The 15488-nt window shown below is 42.2% G+C and overlaps 2 protein-coding genes across 2 annotated transcripts; one reads left to right on the forward strand and one right to left on the reverse strand.

Annotated features, from left to right (window-relative positions):
• Positions 1-306: 306 nt before the first annotated feature.
• On the forward strand, positions 307-7763 carry LOC144742344 (cilia- and flagella-associated protein 43-like; the record flags this gene model as incomplete). Its single annotated transcript, XM_078624813.1, has 20 exons — positions 307-472; positions 676-783; positions 1545-1670; positions 1752-1856; positions 1949-2065; positions 2354-2536; positions 2624-2830; positions 2959-3045; positions 3238-3318; positions 3649-3777; positions 3886-4005; positions 4170-4277; positions 4495-4581; positions 4668-4756; positions 4836-5040; positions 5245-5357; positions 5492-5651; positions 5753-5917; positions 7362-7515; positions 7591-7763. Coding segments are annotated over 20 exons (2683 nt in total), but the record flags the coding sequence as incomplete, so codon positions are not given.
• Positions 7764-7911: 148 nt separating this feature from the next.
• Positions 7912-8883, reverse strand: LOC144742345 (swi5-dependent recombination DNA repair protein 1 homolog). Its single transcript, XM_078624814.1, has 3 exons — positions 8776-8883; positions 8179-8526; positions 7912-8100 (listed from the first exon to the last, which is right to left on the reverse strand). Exons 1-3 carry the CDS (start codon positions 8881-8883, stop codon positions 7912-7914), a joined length of 645 nt encoding a protein of 214 aa, XP_078480940.1.
• Between the last annotated feature and the right edge of the window lie 6605 nt (positions 8884-15488).

Genomic DNA, 15488 nt, shown 5'->3' on the forward strand with positions numbered 1-15488 from the left:
AAATAGTTTGTGCTCGGCAGGCCTCTTTCTCAACAAGAACACTGAGGAACATAAATAGACATTTTGTACATAGGTGGATCATCACTAGATTCTACAAGTATTTGGAACGTTTCTGGCAGGAGATGAATACCATTTTACCCTCGTCAGTGTTTTTCCACACTCACTAGTGACCCCTATTTGGATGAAAGATCCTCATTCGGTACATTTCTGCAGTCATATTCAGTAAATAACCATTATAAAAAAGATGGATGCACCAGTTTAACGGGGGGTCTTTAACTTCCATCTGTGTTATTGTCTTTTCTGCAGAATCAAAGGTTTGGATGCTGCTGAGGCAAACAGAGCCTCTCAGTGGATTCGGTCCAGGGATTGTTTGTTGAGTAACGTATTCAGCACAGAGAACCCCGTCCTCATCAGTTTGCCTGAGTGGGACCAGGCGTCTCCAGCCGACATTGAAAAAACAGAGGAAAGCGAGGTAAATCGTTATACTCTATTTAATTCTGTTCTATTTAGGGACTAGACTGCTGCTCTACAATCTTAAGCTCTATAGAATCTGTATATTCTCTGTTTCCAGGTGTAGTTTCCATCAAAGGTCCCAATGAATTGAATCCAGTATGAAATGATGAATCCAAATATAAGCATTTCAAATCACATCACGCTTTTTTTTTTTTTTTTAAGACCAGTGGGGGCGCATCTGTGGATGTGACGGAGCAGGATGAGAGTTGTGACAGCCTCATGCCTGCTCAGCCTTCAAACCCGACCTGGCTGGAAAGCAGACAAGAGGCGGTCAGTGACTAATATACTCAAACATTTGTGGTGGTGACAAGCAGTTTAAATCATGCTGAATGTCTTTAAATACTCCTTATCACAACATAGCAGGTGGAGGATTCCGAAAGTGTCTTGGCACCCATGTGGGATTTTACGCCTCATTGACACTCATTCATGGGAAACGGGCAGAGGCACTTTCTTGCCAAATTTAATGGGAGGACTTCATCTGACTCTGCTTGATAGGATGCACTGTTTTGAGCTGTTGCTGTTAAACCTAATGCAATCTGACCCATGTTTAATCTATGTCTGTCAAACAGATTTTGAAAAAGGCCGATCTGCAATATGATGAGACAAAGATAAGACTGAAGCAAAGAGTGAAAGTGATTCGTGACACTGTAAGAGAATTTAAAGGTTTTTTTCACTTGAATCTAAGACTTTGTTGCACAGAAACAGGATCACGACAAGCAAAAGTTCTGCCTATAAAACAACAAACTGACATCTTCTGCTGCTCCTGATTCCTGTAATTATTCCACAGCTAAATATCCATGGCAACACATACACACACACGCCAAAAGGTTTTGGATAGCAATGTTAAATATCCAGTCCTGGTGATTAACATATAAATGCATTCAGACATTGGAAAAAAAAACAAAAAACAAAAAAAACATTCATGTTTCTGTACCTGACATCCAAAATAGACACGTCAAGATATACATTTAAACAAATTGTGTTCAGTTTTCACAAATGTTCTGACAAAACAGAGTCCTTTATCCCGTTAGATCCGGCTGATGATCAGTGAAAATGAGACTGTCCCAGAAAATGAACGTCTGGAGCTAAAGGAGTTCAACCTGGACATGGAGGAGCAGATGAGATTAGACTCCATGGTGCAGCAAGAGGTTTCCAGGGTAACGCCCGCTCCAGTGATTAAAAACAGTAATTGTCCAGTTTATCTTTCACATCATTACAAAGTCTATCTCTGATTGTAGGTGAGAAATGAAAGCGAACGGAGGAATCAAGAGAAACTTGACCTCTGTGACGTCCTGAAGAGAGAACACTGGGATTCGATGAAGGTCAAAGGCAAAGCTGTGAAGGTGCAACTGTCAAACTGAGGTGTTACAGTTCTTTGTTACCATTATATTTTGTGGATTTGTGGAAACTTCTCTTGTCTCTGTGTCTCCCACAGGCCTTTTACTCTGACCGGGAGGTGAGGAACTATCCTATGAGAGAGCGAACAGAGAGAGAGTTGGAGGACCTTCGCAGGGTGGAGAATATAAGGGTGCTGGAAAAGGCTGTTTGCGCAGTGAGCAGATGTTTCATCTTTTTAGTCACAGAAATCAGTTCACATGAGTGTTTTTTACAGCCTGATAACTATTCAAAATACATTTTAAAACAAGTTTACTGCAGAGAAAAAGAATGTAATGCCTTGAATCACATCTCTGACTGCATGCTCGTCTAGCAGCGTGTAACTTTTTCTAGATTTATGGCTGTGCAGACTAAAAAGAGTTTTCACGAATGGCTGCAGTTCCAGTGCTCAGCATTTCTTTCAGCCCCCTCGCTCTCAGTAATTGTCCTCATTCCTCACTTGCAGCAGCGCCAACTAGAGAAATCCAGCACCAACGAGCCCGAGCAGGAAGCCAAAGAGCATGAGGCAGAAGATGTCATAGTAACAGGAAGCTTCTCCGCTGAGTTAGGCTGCTCTCATCCTCACCTGTATGATCAGGTCAGCCTGCAAACCATCGAACAGATGATCAACCAGATCATTCTTCTACAGGTGGGGACATAATGTGATTTTGTCTTATCGGAAAACAGCAGATATGGCATAAATACTACTTTACAACTTCTCCTCAACTCTTCACAGGATGTGACACACAAATTAAAGACAGCATTCAATGCTGAATTTGACGTCGTACACAGGCAGAAGTTGCAGGAGATCAACCGACTGAGAGACAGGAACACGCAAATCAGGGATATTATGTTGGAGCTAGGCATCAAGGGGGACCTGTGGGAACCGGATGTGACCGCCAGCGAGAAGCCAGAGAAGCTGTTCACTGTAGACGACTCAGAGGTTACGTGAAACATCAGCACTGTTGACGCTCGACTGGCAACAGCTTAGATGTGCAGCATGGCTGATATTAAGTGGGAATGTGTTGTGCTTCTGTTTACCAGTGAAATACTGTCTTTGTTCTGCTCCAGATAAAAGTAGAAAAGTACCTCAGCCCAGAGAAGAGGAAGGAGGAGGAGAGGAAGAAGCTGGAAGAGGAAAGACGTTTGGCTGCCAAGGTATGTTGCCATAATAAATACAATTTTGTTTTTCTTCCCTTTGTACTGCCTGCATCTGTGATTGTTGCTGACAACACACTGACTACTAACGTGCTAGTGGCTTTAGGGCACACTTATAATGTATATAATACCATAAATGAAAAATGTGGCTGACAGTTCTGCTGATCGATTGTTGTTGTTTTTTTATTTCAGCGTGACAATATCAGAGAGAAGGCTCTTGATGACATGATGGATGGATCATTAGAAATGAAAAAAGATGGCTTCCTGCTAAAGGTGGGTCATGTTTTTGTATTCATTTTACTTTGGTCAAATACTGTATATTACATATTAATCCAAAAAGGTAAGGTCAGCTTGTGGATATAACCCAAACAATTATCTTAAAGCTGAAAATGTTTTTCTAGAAGCAATTATGACCTCCTGCTGCCATTTCTGTAATTAGATCAGATCGAACTTAGGCGTTCCCTCAGGAAATTGCAATTCTCTTCCTTAAAGCAAGTTATTTGGATTTTTTTTGTTCCTTGAATTCCTTTGTAAGCCATGTCAGTTGTTTTTTTGCTAACTCAACACGAAGGGCACATAGTTCCTATTGAATTTACTCCTCAGGAAGTACCTCCTCCTGAGTTTTCTTTGACCAAACCACACACCGACTGGAGTGAGGAGGAAAGAAAGGAGTACAAAGAGTATGAAAAGAAGGCTGAGGAGCTGAACGTGGAGAAGGAGAAATACAAAAAGGTACTGGAGCAAAAAAATGATTCACACCTGTGTGTTTGCCGCGCAGAGATTTGATTTTCTCCCCATCAGGGATCCACAAACACTCCTCTGTCTGTACTGTAATTGCAGTCATTAGAAGTGGAAATGAAAAAACTTCAGGCGGCCACAAAGGATGCTACAGAACGGTTCGATGAAACCTTCAAAAGGCTTTTTGAGAATAAAATTAAGTATGAAATGGCTGTACAGCAGGTGAGCACACACACACACACACACACACAGGCTCCTTCTGACAAAGAATTCAACCCATTCGATGACAAATCTCTCAGTTAGATTACCTGGAATATCTGACTAATAGCTGATATGGTGTGACACCTTAGAAAACCTTCCCCTGGTGTTTTTGATGCATTTCACAGGAGGAGCTCAAGATCACTCATCTGGCTTATTCAGTCCGCATGGACGAGGTGATGGGAAATCGACAAGTGGCGCTCAGGCTCAAACTTGAAAAGCTGTTGGCATACAAGGTCAGAAAGCATAATGCTGAAGGAATTTATGAACGTCAGATTCTGTCTTTTTTTGTTGTTGTGAGGTTCAGATGTTTTGTTTTTTCATTCTATCGTCCCATCGCACTGGCATGTTTTGCAAGAGCTAACCTGTGTGGCATTCAAATCCGTTTGGCTTCCAGTCGCTGTTTCCCATTTATGGCCCTCTGGTTTTATTGACATGCTTTTCCTCTCACAGGATGAAATTGAAGAAGTGGTGAAGAAACGTGAACCAGAATTAGAATTGTATCATGAGACTTATGAGGACCTTGTTGCTGAGGACAAAGTAAGTCTGCTGATGGAGCAGAAATCATTTTGACAGTGAAAGTCTGTCACAGTTAATACCATAACACCACCCGTGTGTCTCCAAAGGTTCTTGAAAAAGACTTCAAGAAGAATTTTGCTAATGCACCAAAACATATTGTTGATCAGCTGTTTAAACTCTTCAAGCGGAGGCCCAGGTACTTTCAACATAAACTTGTGCCTGGATTTGGATCTTTGCATTTGCTGCTCTGATCCCGTTTGTTTGTAACACTACAGGCTTCAGAAGATGAGGGCCCAAACCGATAACAACTCTTTCAGAGGGCCGGAGACGTGTGCTTCGCTCACTCCAAATGGACTTGACAAAATGGTGACAGCCATGGAGGAGCTGGATGCACCTGAGAATATGCCAGATGTCTTGAACCTATCAATGTGGGAGAAGCTGTGTGCGGCTCGCAGAAACAAAGTAGAGAGTGAACAAAAGGTAATATGAGGACACGGCCTGTTAGAAATGCATCACCTGTGCCAATTTCTGAGAATGAGAAAATGCAGGCAGAGGAATTTGACAACAGTTGTAGCATACTTTAGTTCTTATGTTCGCTATCACAAGACACCACCGTCAATTTACCAGTTGTATGGAAATTAACCACATTATTTTTGTTCTAACTGCTGGATACATCCATCGCAGGTAAGAGCAACGGCACTGACTCTTGCGGAGATGCAGGCGTTCCTGCAAAACAGGAAAGACGAAGCTAAGGCTGCTCAAGAGGAAATCAAAAATATCAGGGACGAACTCGAAAGGTCTCACACTTCTCCTGAATACATAATAACTTCACTGCTAAATACTGATGCATATGATTAATAAACGTAAATGAATTTGCCCGATTACTTGATTAAAAAAATGGTCATCCAGTGTTGTTTTTCTGATCTCTTAGTCTGCATAAAGAGAAGAACCGAGTCCTGCTGGACACCATGGTCCAACTGCCTCTCAAACAGGGCCAGGTGGAGGTGTCTCCGAAAGGTCTTGCTCCTGACTACAGTGACTCCATACTTCTCCACAGGACTATCGTGGAGGACCTGAACCGCGTCATCCAGGTCAGTTTATTCCACACACTTCCTAAAACAGTCTCCCCATACTGAAATGTGTGTAGTCATGAAATTCATCAGGTGAGAAAACGTGTATGATGTCTGATCAGACCATTGGCGAGCAGAAGATTTCCTTCATGGTGAGGACAAAAGACATACGTAAGGACATCATCCAGCTGGAGTGGGAAAACAACATGAGGACGATGAAGATCAATAATCTCAAAAGCGACGTGAGGACCATCCAGGGGTTACGCCTCACTGAAGAGCAGAAGCAGGTGAGTGTCGCTGCTCAAACACGCCAGACGCCCAATTCAAATACCAGCTTGGTGTCACTGAGGTAATACACTCTGAAAAAAGACTTTCTGAACAGCAAAGTCTGTCAGACAGTCATAGTGTGTAATTACCTCCGCCAAGGAGGTTTTTTTTCTGTTTATCTGTTTGTCTCTTTGTTTGTTTGTGAATGATTAAATGTTGGTCATGTTCTGGAACCATCTTTGTCCAGGAATCTGTTGAAGCATTCTTCCTTATTGTGAGATAGGGACATTTGCAGTATCTGTGTCTAGAACTCCACAATAGCAGCAGTGGATTGTCTCTGTGGTCCAGTGGTTAGTGGGTCTGGCTGTTGACCCAAAGGTTGGGGGTTGGAGCCCACCCAGGGATAATTAGAATAATAATTAGGAGAACAAACAGATAAAATAGAGATCTGAGTGTGTGATTTCTGTAACAAGGTTGCTAATGTTTAGATTTTTTTAACTATTTGACTATAAGTGACAGAGTCATGTTTAGATTATCAATGAATTGATTAAGAGTAGATAAAATGAATGTAGATGATAATATTGGGTGGAAGTCACAACAAGGGTGGAAATGAGCTGCTTGCTGGAGGTCTGAGCTCTGAGTACTTTTCTAGTTCAGACATGCTAATTAGATGTCACGTTTTCAGGCTTTGAAATAGAGATGGAACAACCAAAAGTTCACCCTGTTATCATAGCTGGCTAAGCCTCAGCCACTGTTCTTAAGGCAGGTATTTTGTTTTTGGCAGCCTCAGATGATTTCTGGGCAGACAGCTGCTGCCCTACCTGAGTACAGATGTGTTTCATAACAGATTCATGCGAAGGCGTTTTTTCTTCAGGCATCTTTTCGATCTGCTCCCTGAGACTGGTCAAAACTATTCCTCATCTCCTTTTCAACACATCAGCCGTTCATCATAACCTGGTTTCAGTTCATTCACCCCTTATACACATCACAGGGAGGTTTAGGAACGAGACAGTACATGAAGACCCTAGTGAGTCATCCACTCGTTCAAAACAAGCTGATGAGCACGGCACACAAAACGTGTCTCCAGGCCTCAATGCCAGTTTTCCTTGGCAAGAAGTTCAGGTGGTTTTGCTGCGGCATGCAGCTTCCTGTCATTGTTTCACGTTGAAACCAAAGTTTCAGAACACCAACAAATCCATCCTGAGTGCCCCTGTGCATTAAATTCTGTTTTTGTTGTGGGATCACTCATCACCAATGCAGCACCAACTAAGAATAAAGACTTTTATGTTACTTCTACTGTTTTTTCATCACAGGTTTCTTGTTTTCTTCCAGTATATAAACAGGACAGATCGTGGATCTCGGGTGTCTCAAATGTTACAGGAAAAGGTAAATAACGTGTACTCGTCATTCACCCTGTACTACTAGTACTGAAGATGATATGCACAGGATATTCCATTCATTTAGGCTCAACTGAAGGACTTGCAGCTGCGAAAACAGAAAATTGAACAGCTTCATAAACGAGCAGCAATAATAGTTGAGAAGAATACAGAGTTAGAAGAGCAGATACAGGACATGCGGGTGATAGTGGCAGACATGACTCGCATCTATGAAGCAACAGGTAATAAAAAAAATGTCACTTCTCCAGCACCAAGTTGTCATTTTTTATTGAGGCTCTTTAAACTTTTTTTTTTAGGTTCAGGCCAGAATGAGCTTGCAAAAAGAGAGGAACGCTATCAGGCAGTCTTACGGAGAAGGAAGCTCAAGGACACTGTCCAAGCACAGGCAGAGGAACTGGCTCAGCTCAACGCTGAACTCCAACGACAGATGATGAGGAATTTTCCATCGGTTGAGATGATGAAACACTAAGCACAGCCTTCTCTTCTAACTTAACTTGTTGTTGTTCAATCTTGTTTTAACATGTAAATTCAACATTCAAAGGAAAATGTCATAGCAGCAATAAATAAAACACAGTTTGAACGAAGTATAATTAATATTTGTTGATGATGAAGCTCTTTTAGGAGGTGAAGTCCTCCTCTGTGCGGTCAAAGTGCAGAATGCCTTCATCCAGTCCGAAGAGGTCGATCAGCTCAGACATGCTGGCCTTCCGTCCGTCGATAGGCACCTCTGACTGGAGCTCGTACAACGCCGCCTGAGAACAACTCCGCCACTTGTCAATCAACGTTTGGAGCTGTCTTAAATCGTTCTGCAGAAAAAGACAATAAAATGTCAGAAATTGTGTTTTTATTGGGAGTAGCCTAGATGACTTCCAGTGAGCTGATACCTTGCTTCTGTACATTTTAACCATCTTGAGTCTGCGCAGCTTCTCCGTCTTGTCTTTCACCTCCCTGCTGAGTTGCTCCCGTTGTGCTAAGTCTTTTGAAGGATTGCGTATTGGTCCAGGATTCGTTCCAGAAAACCTTTGACTCCCAGATCCCGCTTCATTTCTGTTTACATCAACACACTGTGTGATCAGTGGAGGGTTATTAAGTGTCTCCAGGGGTTCTGCTGGAACTTGTCGGCCTTCCTCCTCATCTACACAAAGGCGCTTGGCCACAGAGAAGGGCGAGGTGAAGGAACGTCTTGATCTCTTCAGCCTCTCCTTTAGGGAGGCGCTGAGCTTCTGATGAGGCTGCGGAGATGACAAGGCACAGACAGAAGACAGTCGTTAGCAGCTCTGACTAATCAACATTAAATAAGTAACACCATGTGGGAATATACCACCTACACTTTCAAACACCTTAACCTTCAATTAACCTTATCCAAAACACTCAACACAACTAGACTGCTGCTGGTCGAACAGATGGATGATGGATGATGGGAGGAGACAGATTTCCAACACGTGACAGGTTCACGTCACAGAGAAAGACGCTGGAGTTACCGTCACTTTGGAGCCACGGGGGCTCGACTGCAGGGGGTCACCGGGTGAATGATACACCGACTTCACTTTGTCTGGCTTTGGTGTTTTCTCCATCAACGAGTCTTCCATCGGGTCGAGTCGACACACGTTTCTTCTGTGAAGATCGTCAGGACCAAACTAGTGGTGCTAAAAAAAAAAAAAAAAAAAAAAAAAAGCCCCATTAGTTAGCTGGTCACATAGCGAACTGTCACCAAACACAGCGCGACGTGACCCGACAAAACATTTAAATGGTTGTACGCAATATCTACGGAGAAACCAAGATACGTTTGAGGTAACACTGACTAAAAATGTAAAAGTACCGGGGATATTATCCGATTTCCTTCTTCTTTGTGAGTTTTCTGTTTTTCCGTGTTTTTGCTACTCAAGAAACCCTCCGAAGCCTCCGATTGGAGGGGTTGTGATGACGTCACTGTATACTGCATCATGGGAATTGGTGTTTTCAGCGACAAATGACGTTTTCCAGTTTTATCCGAATCACTTGACAATGTCACAATCCTCTCTTACACATTTTGCTTCAAATTTTGATGAGACTCATTGTGAACAATCCCTCATTTCCCCTAAAATGTGTCTTTCTTTCTTTTAAATCTACCACAGATAGTCATCTACTATGGATGTATAGTCACAGTAGTATCAATTATGTGACAAATGTGGTAGTAAATGTGGAGATTTTTCCGACTTGTTGTCAGTTCCAGTGTTGTTCACTTGTTGCTATGGTCGAGTCATAATGTGATTCAATGCTTCTCGTCAGTTAACTCACATCTATTCAGAGACGCATATTCAACTCCAGCACACAGATTCCTCTGAGACATGTACTGGAATTTGTAACGGTGTTTCTGTAGCCGTCAGGAGAAAGGTGTGAATGTTATCCTGCCTAGACTCGAACACTTGGCAGTCTAATATCACACACCCCGGGGAATGGGGATTTTAAGCATTTTATACACATGATTGTTGCATGACTGGGGATTGAAGATAATTACTATTTATGAGTCAGACCTTTTTCTCAGCTTTTTTTGAACATTTAACCAGCTCTCATGAGATACTGTGGTTTGATCCTCTGCAGAATGTAAGAAGTAACTTCAGCAATAATATTTACAGAATCTAGAGTCTATGTGAGAAATGAGTGTGGGTGCCAGCGCTCTCATAAAACACAGGTGTGCACTGGAGGGGCATGTTTTTGCACAAATGAACATTAAAATGCTCTTTACACATCTGAATCTCAAAGTGTTGCAGTGTTCGCGTGACAAGTATTTTGACTCCTTTGTATAGGAACAGGGATTGTTTGTATCAGTTTCCATCTCTGTAAAAAACCAAAGATCCAGGTAAATACACAGACAGAAATCCGACGAGGGCATGAACTGCTGGAACACACATCGGGTGCCCTCCTGTTTTGTTCTGTTCTTGGAGAGCTTTACCAACTTCACTCAGAACAAAGTGTGATGCCAAAGCAAAGAAGCGCAGCGGCTTTATCTCTCTAACAATGGCCGAACCATTCCAAACTTTTACAGCGTTTCCCATATTATCTTTTATTGTTTGCAATAAAACAAGCACTGGCTGACTGGAGAATGTTTGTGCCTCCAGGAGATTTCACCAGAGTGGCGTAAGATAACTCACTGTCATGAAGAACACCAGGCCATGAAGCATCATGTTATCTGGTTTAGTTAATAAAAAAACATTCTCTTTCTCTGTATGATAAATGAATGTTTACATGCCACGGTGTCTTATCTTAAGTTCAGTGCCGTGCAGCGTACTAATGAACCTTTGGTCGATTCCAGAGCTGCTGCCATCTGGTTTACACACTCTTTATCTGGGAGGCTGTTCTCCTCAACACAAACATCAATGTGCTTTTTATGTCACACCTCTGGGATCTGTTGTTTTAATCCAGCCCATTTCCGTTAGGTTTGGCATTATTTGAGCTCACACATGGATGTGATTGGAGCACCTCCTCCCCTGCACACTGTCCTTGGGGCCATTTTTTCCCCATTTTTGATTGGAGTCATGCTGGTGTGAGTCATGCAGGGAGGGTGGATGTCTGCACAGGGTGTGGTGGGTGAGGGAGCCCATTGCTACTTGTGGCTGCCAGAGGAGAAAATAAAACATCCGATTTTGCTTAAATTGCCAAAATGCAAATTCATGGATACGGCCCGTTTAGTGTGACTATTTTTACTTTATTAGCATCAAAACTCATTTGTATAAAAAGAAAAAAACTAAAACATGCTGAGTGGCATTTTTTTTTTGCAATGCAAAGATTGCTGCTTTGGCCTGCTGTGTCTGTGGTATAATGCTGTTAGGTTGTGTAATAGCAGTGGCTGAAGACATAAATGTGTGCACCAGATGCGATCCAGCTGCAACAGGATGGATCTGCAGCACGTGTTGTAACAGAAGAACCCCTCTCCCACCCACCCACCCACACAAAGAAAAAAAAACAGAAAGACAAAAAAAAAAGGAAGAAAAAAAATCCCACCTCCTCCAGCCCTCCTCTCTCCAGCAGTTGGTGCAGCAGCAGGAGGAGGCCATCACTCCTCTGTGGTCCGTGCCTCTGACACCTTTGGGTCCCTCAGGCGCTGGATCTCCAACTCTCCTGCTCCACCTGTCTGCTGCCACAGCTCCTGGTCTGATGGGCGCGGCTGGGACCGGTGCCCACATCTTTGTTGTGACTCGTCGGGGGAAAGTTGAGTAAAAAAAAAAAAAAAAGGACACAAAAGGACCGAGGAGTTCAAAAACGTCCCAGCACGGCGCGTCACCTCCATTCTCCCCCCGCGGATCGGTGCATCGGTGCGCACAGGACGTCTGAGTGACTGGTATCCACTTGAAGGTAGGAATGACTGGATCGGCAGAGGAATGACATGGAAACTCTTTAAAAAGTGCTGGATTGTCGTGTCCCACCTGGCTGCTGCATCTGCATTAACATCCACTGTGGGCCTTGGGTGATGGGCTGTCAGACTTTATTTCTTTGGGCTTTGCAGGGGGCAAACTTTTTCTCATATATATTATTTCAGTATCTCAGCTGTGACTCTGAGAGGAGAGGTCTTTTCTTCCTGTGGTATCTTTAAAATTAGCCCGTTAAAGTGAGCTCAGGATAGTTTTACATGCTCTTTTACTGGGCTATTTACATCTCTCTAAATATAATGCAGGACCTGACCTGGCTGTCTGCTTCCTTTGACATCAGCCTTAGTTGCTGCTCAGATCAATTGCAGCCTGTTACGGAAAACTTTGTACAGGCGCTGAGGTATGGAGTCATAGATGTGTAGAACTGCAAAACATATATAAGTGGATTCAAAATTGTACTTTAAACCGCATGGTCTGCAAGGATACATGTTGTATTGGGTGAAATGACATTGAAGTGTGCTGAAAATGAGTTTTCTCCATCAGGGTGTGGTGAGAGGGCAATGTTTTGAGTCTGCAGTGATTCACTTTAGTCTTCTTTGGCTCTTTTGTTGTTCTGATTCCTCAAACAAAAAGAGTTCTAGTCCATTGATATCTGTACATTGGCTCTTTGTGATGCTTTGTTGCCTCTGGAGCCTTACAGCTATTCACAGGAGAGTTAAATGTGTCTGGGAACTTGCTGTAACAGTCAGTGCTTTGAGAGGAGAGTGTTTCTACTTTGGATAATCAAATTAAATGCAGGGAAAACTGGACATGGCGAGTTATTTTTTGTGATTTGGACAGTCAGACCCAAGTCCCCATAGCCTGTGATCCCAAAGATCCTTGTGCCATATTGCCCTTTTCCCATTGGATTTGTCTGCTAGAATGCCTTTTAACCACAGTTAGACGGAACTCTTAACACTTGGCACGATTCTTCCATGCCCTTATGTCACCAGATAAAATGGAATGGAGGAGTTAACCAGACAGATGGACTTCTCTGGACGCTTGTCAGAGGAAAGGGGTGAGATTTCTGAATTCATTCTGTAGCTCTAAGTTTCAAAACTTAAAGAAAGCATAAAAATAGAAGGACTAGTTCACCCCCCCACACACACACACATACAATAAATAAATAAATGATAATGTAATTTAGAAAAAAACAACACTTGAGCTATTGAGCAGGAGCTTTTGGTTTGTTAGTCTGTCAAAACCAAACACGTTACTAGAGTCACAGAACTGTCCAATCTGATTCAAAGTGTTCTTATAGATAGATGTCTGAGTTTAAGCTGTTTAATTATACATTTGAGATACCACATCTGCCTGTTGTTGGGTTTTGCTCTCTGTCTGTCTTTCCCGGGGGGCTGACTGTTACTGTCAACATGCATCTGCAAGCGTTGGTTTCATCTCTATTCTTCACTCTGGAGTCTCAAACTAAGTTTCTTCTAGTTTTCACTCGCTTGTCATCACTGAACATAAATTGTCACCAACTAGTTCCAACAACTTATTTACACGCACAATGATGGAGAGAGGACGTCTGATTATATGACTGATGTAGACTTAGAAAAAAAAACATGGAATCGGTTGTTATATAAAACTGAGCATGTTTAGGCCTAATACACATACACACACACACACACATACATAAGTATAGGAGCCGGATGCACCAGGCCAAATAAAAATGTCTACTCTAACACACTACGATACCCAGAAACATATAATTTCAAAATTACATTGAATCAAGTTCTGAGGGCAACCACCACTTTAAAAAAGTCAGCGACAGACGGACACAGTTGAGTCCTCCTTCATCATGGTGTCTATCGATATACTGATATAAAATAATCAGTATTAAAGCCTGTCAACCATGATATCATCACATTCTGTTTATATATGCTTTACACTATAAATACTGTTGAAAATGAATGTTCACAATGTTGTGTGAGAGTTTTAATTGTTTTTTGACCAACATGAACGAATTCACCGGCGTCTCTAAAACAATTTTGACGCCGTTCCAACGGTCAGGGGCAACAACAGCACAAGTCTGATTATGGTTCGTTTTCAGCCATGACTTTGAAACTGACCTCCCTAAAAGGAGGTTGATGAGGAGGAGGACGAGTTGGGGGCAGCTTAACATGAACTTGTTTTAGAATTTAGATGTTTCTACAGAATATACAGTGCAACTTGAGAGCAAGATGGTGGAAGAAAGCTGCCGTTGGCCTCAAAATCAGAACGTGAATATAAAAAAGCACAAATGTTATAATTTTTTTCTCACTGAAAGTTAAATGATCATGATGATCATCGTCGTCATGATGTGAACTCAGATCACAGAACAGCCATTTGTCTCGTGACCTCCATGAGCCTGTGGGAGTTCCTCTGTTGTCGTGAAGACGGTTCACTCGTTTTCACGGGACTGGTGTAAAATCTCCAGAGCGTTTGCAGCAAGCTGTGAATCTGAACTGTGACACCCCCGGAAAAGACAGACTTCCAAACTCACTGCAGTGAAAGAGAAACTACAGCAGCACGAAACATAGAAATGTACTGTGAAGGGTGAGGCAGTTAATTTTTATTAGTTGATTCACCGAGTCAGTAACTTTTTTTATGGTGAGCTGGGTTCATGATATCTACTACAGTCACAACACGTACTGATTATACAACTATCAAACTGACACATCCTTCAGGTAGGAAAGATGTGTAGGAAAAAAACAATACAATATAAAGTGTTGTATGTTTCAACGACAGAGTGGCATGAATCAGTGTAAGGAACGTTATAATTAAATGAGTTTATTCAGTTTCAGAAAATAGAAATATTTAGCTGTAATCTTTCTGTGTGTTTGTCGTATTTTCATAAGGTGACAGACAATAACTGCACTGCTAAAACAGACTGTTAACACGCAGCATGCAGAAATTGAGCAACGTGGTTCCAAGAGGCAGATTACAATAATGGTTATTAATGACGTGTGATGAACGGGTCCTTTTATCAGTTATTTGTAGAGTGTTACTCCTTGACTAAACGTGATAAGCACACGTTAAACCTTCCAGTAAGTCTGTACTTAACAAAGGTCAAACCGTTCTCACTCATTAAATAAAGAGCTAAAAATAACGACAGAGCTTCTGTGGGAGGACAGACAGCATCCAGAGGTATTTTTCAGCAAACTGAAATGTAAAGCCCCTAATCGTTGCCTATAAACAGAAACGATCAATCATTTGAATTCATTCTGTAAAATCATCAGGATGCCAATCACTCAGCACTCCAGAAACAGCTGCCAATTGGGATTAATATAAGATAAACACACTGTGCGCTATAAAGATTATTCCCCAGATAACACGAATCAGCATGTCTGAGCACACAGCACACCCAGTAATCATTTTCCTTCTGTTTGTATGCACACGTCAGTTGTGACAGAGTCCATAACGTCCACAACCAGACTGACTTCTCTACCACCAAGTGAGTGTCTCTCTCAGATTTATTTTATTCTCAGCATGTAAAACGGAAGTATAACACAACAATCACAGCGGAGCTGTTCCAAAAGGAAGTAGCCGATGAGTAACAGCTTCTCCTTGTTTTGCTGTGTGTGTCCTCTCGTTGCTAGAGGGAACCGGCGGATCAAATCCCAGGAATATGTCCAGCGGTGCTGGAGGGCTGGGCTTGGAGAAGAATGTCTTAACGCAGAACAGCAGTGGAACTTATTTCACTTCATGTGAGAGCAAATTTCCACTCATGATGCAAAACTTGATTTGAAGTTCTGGGATACTGATTGTGAAATGGATTTCTGTCCATTTTCAATGAAAATAAAACGTTTTTATTTCAAAGGTCTGAG

This window comes from Lampetra planeri, unplaced genomic scaffold, assembly GCF_965212315.1.
Source record: "Lampetra planeri unplaced genomic scaffold, kcLamPlan1.2.h2 scaffold_999, whole genome shotgun sequence".
In the NCBI taxonomy this organism is placed as follows: domain Eukaryota; kingdom Metazoa; phylum Chordata; class Hyperoartia; order Petromyzontiformes; family Petromyzontidae; genus Lampetra; species Lampetra planeri.

What these genes read in the sequence shown, in the direction of transcription:
- LOC144742345 (XM_078624814.1), bottom strand. Translation starts at nt 8,883, where the DNA reads ATGGAAGACTCGTTGATGGAGAAAACACCAAAGCCAGACAAAGTGAAG. An exon ending in CCCGTGGCTCCAAAGTGACG is followed by an intron (nt 8,527 to 8,775) that starts GTAACTCCAGCG and finishes TCATCTCCGCAG; the next exon opens with CCTCATCAGAAGCTCAGCGC. An exon ending in TTAAAATGTACAGAAGCAAG is followed by an intron (nt 8,101 to 8,178) that starts GTATCAGCTCAC and finishes CTTTTTCTGCAG; the next exon opens with AACGATTTAAGACAGCTCCA.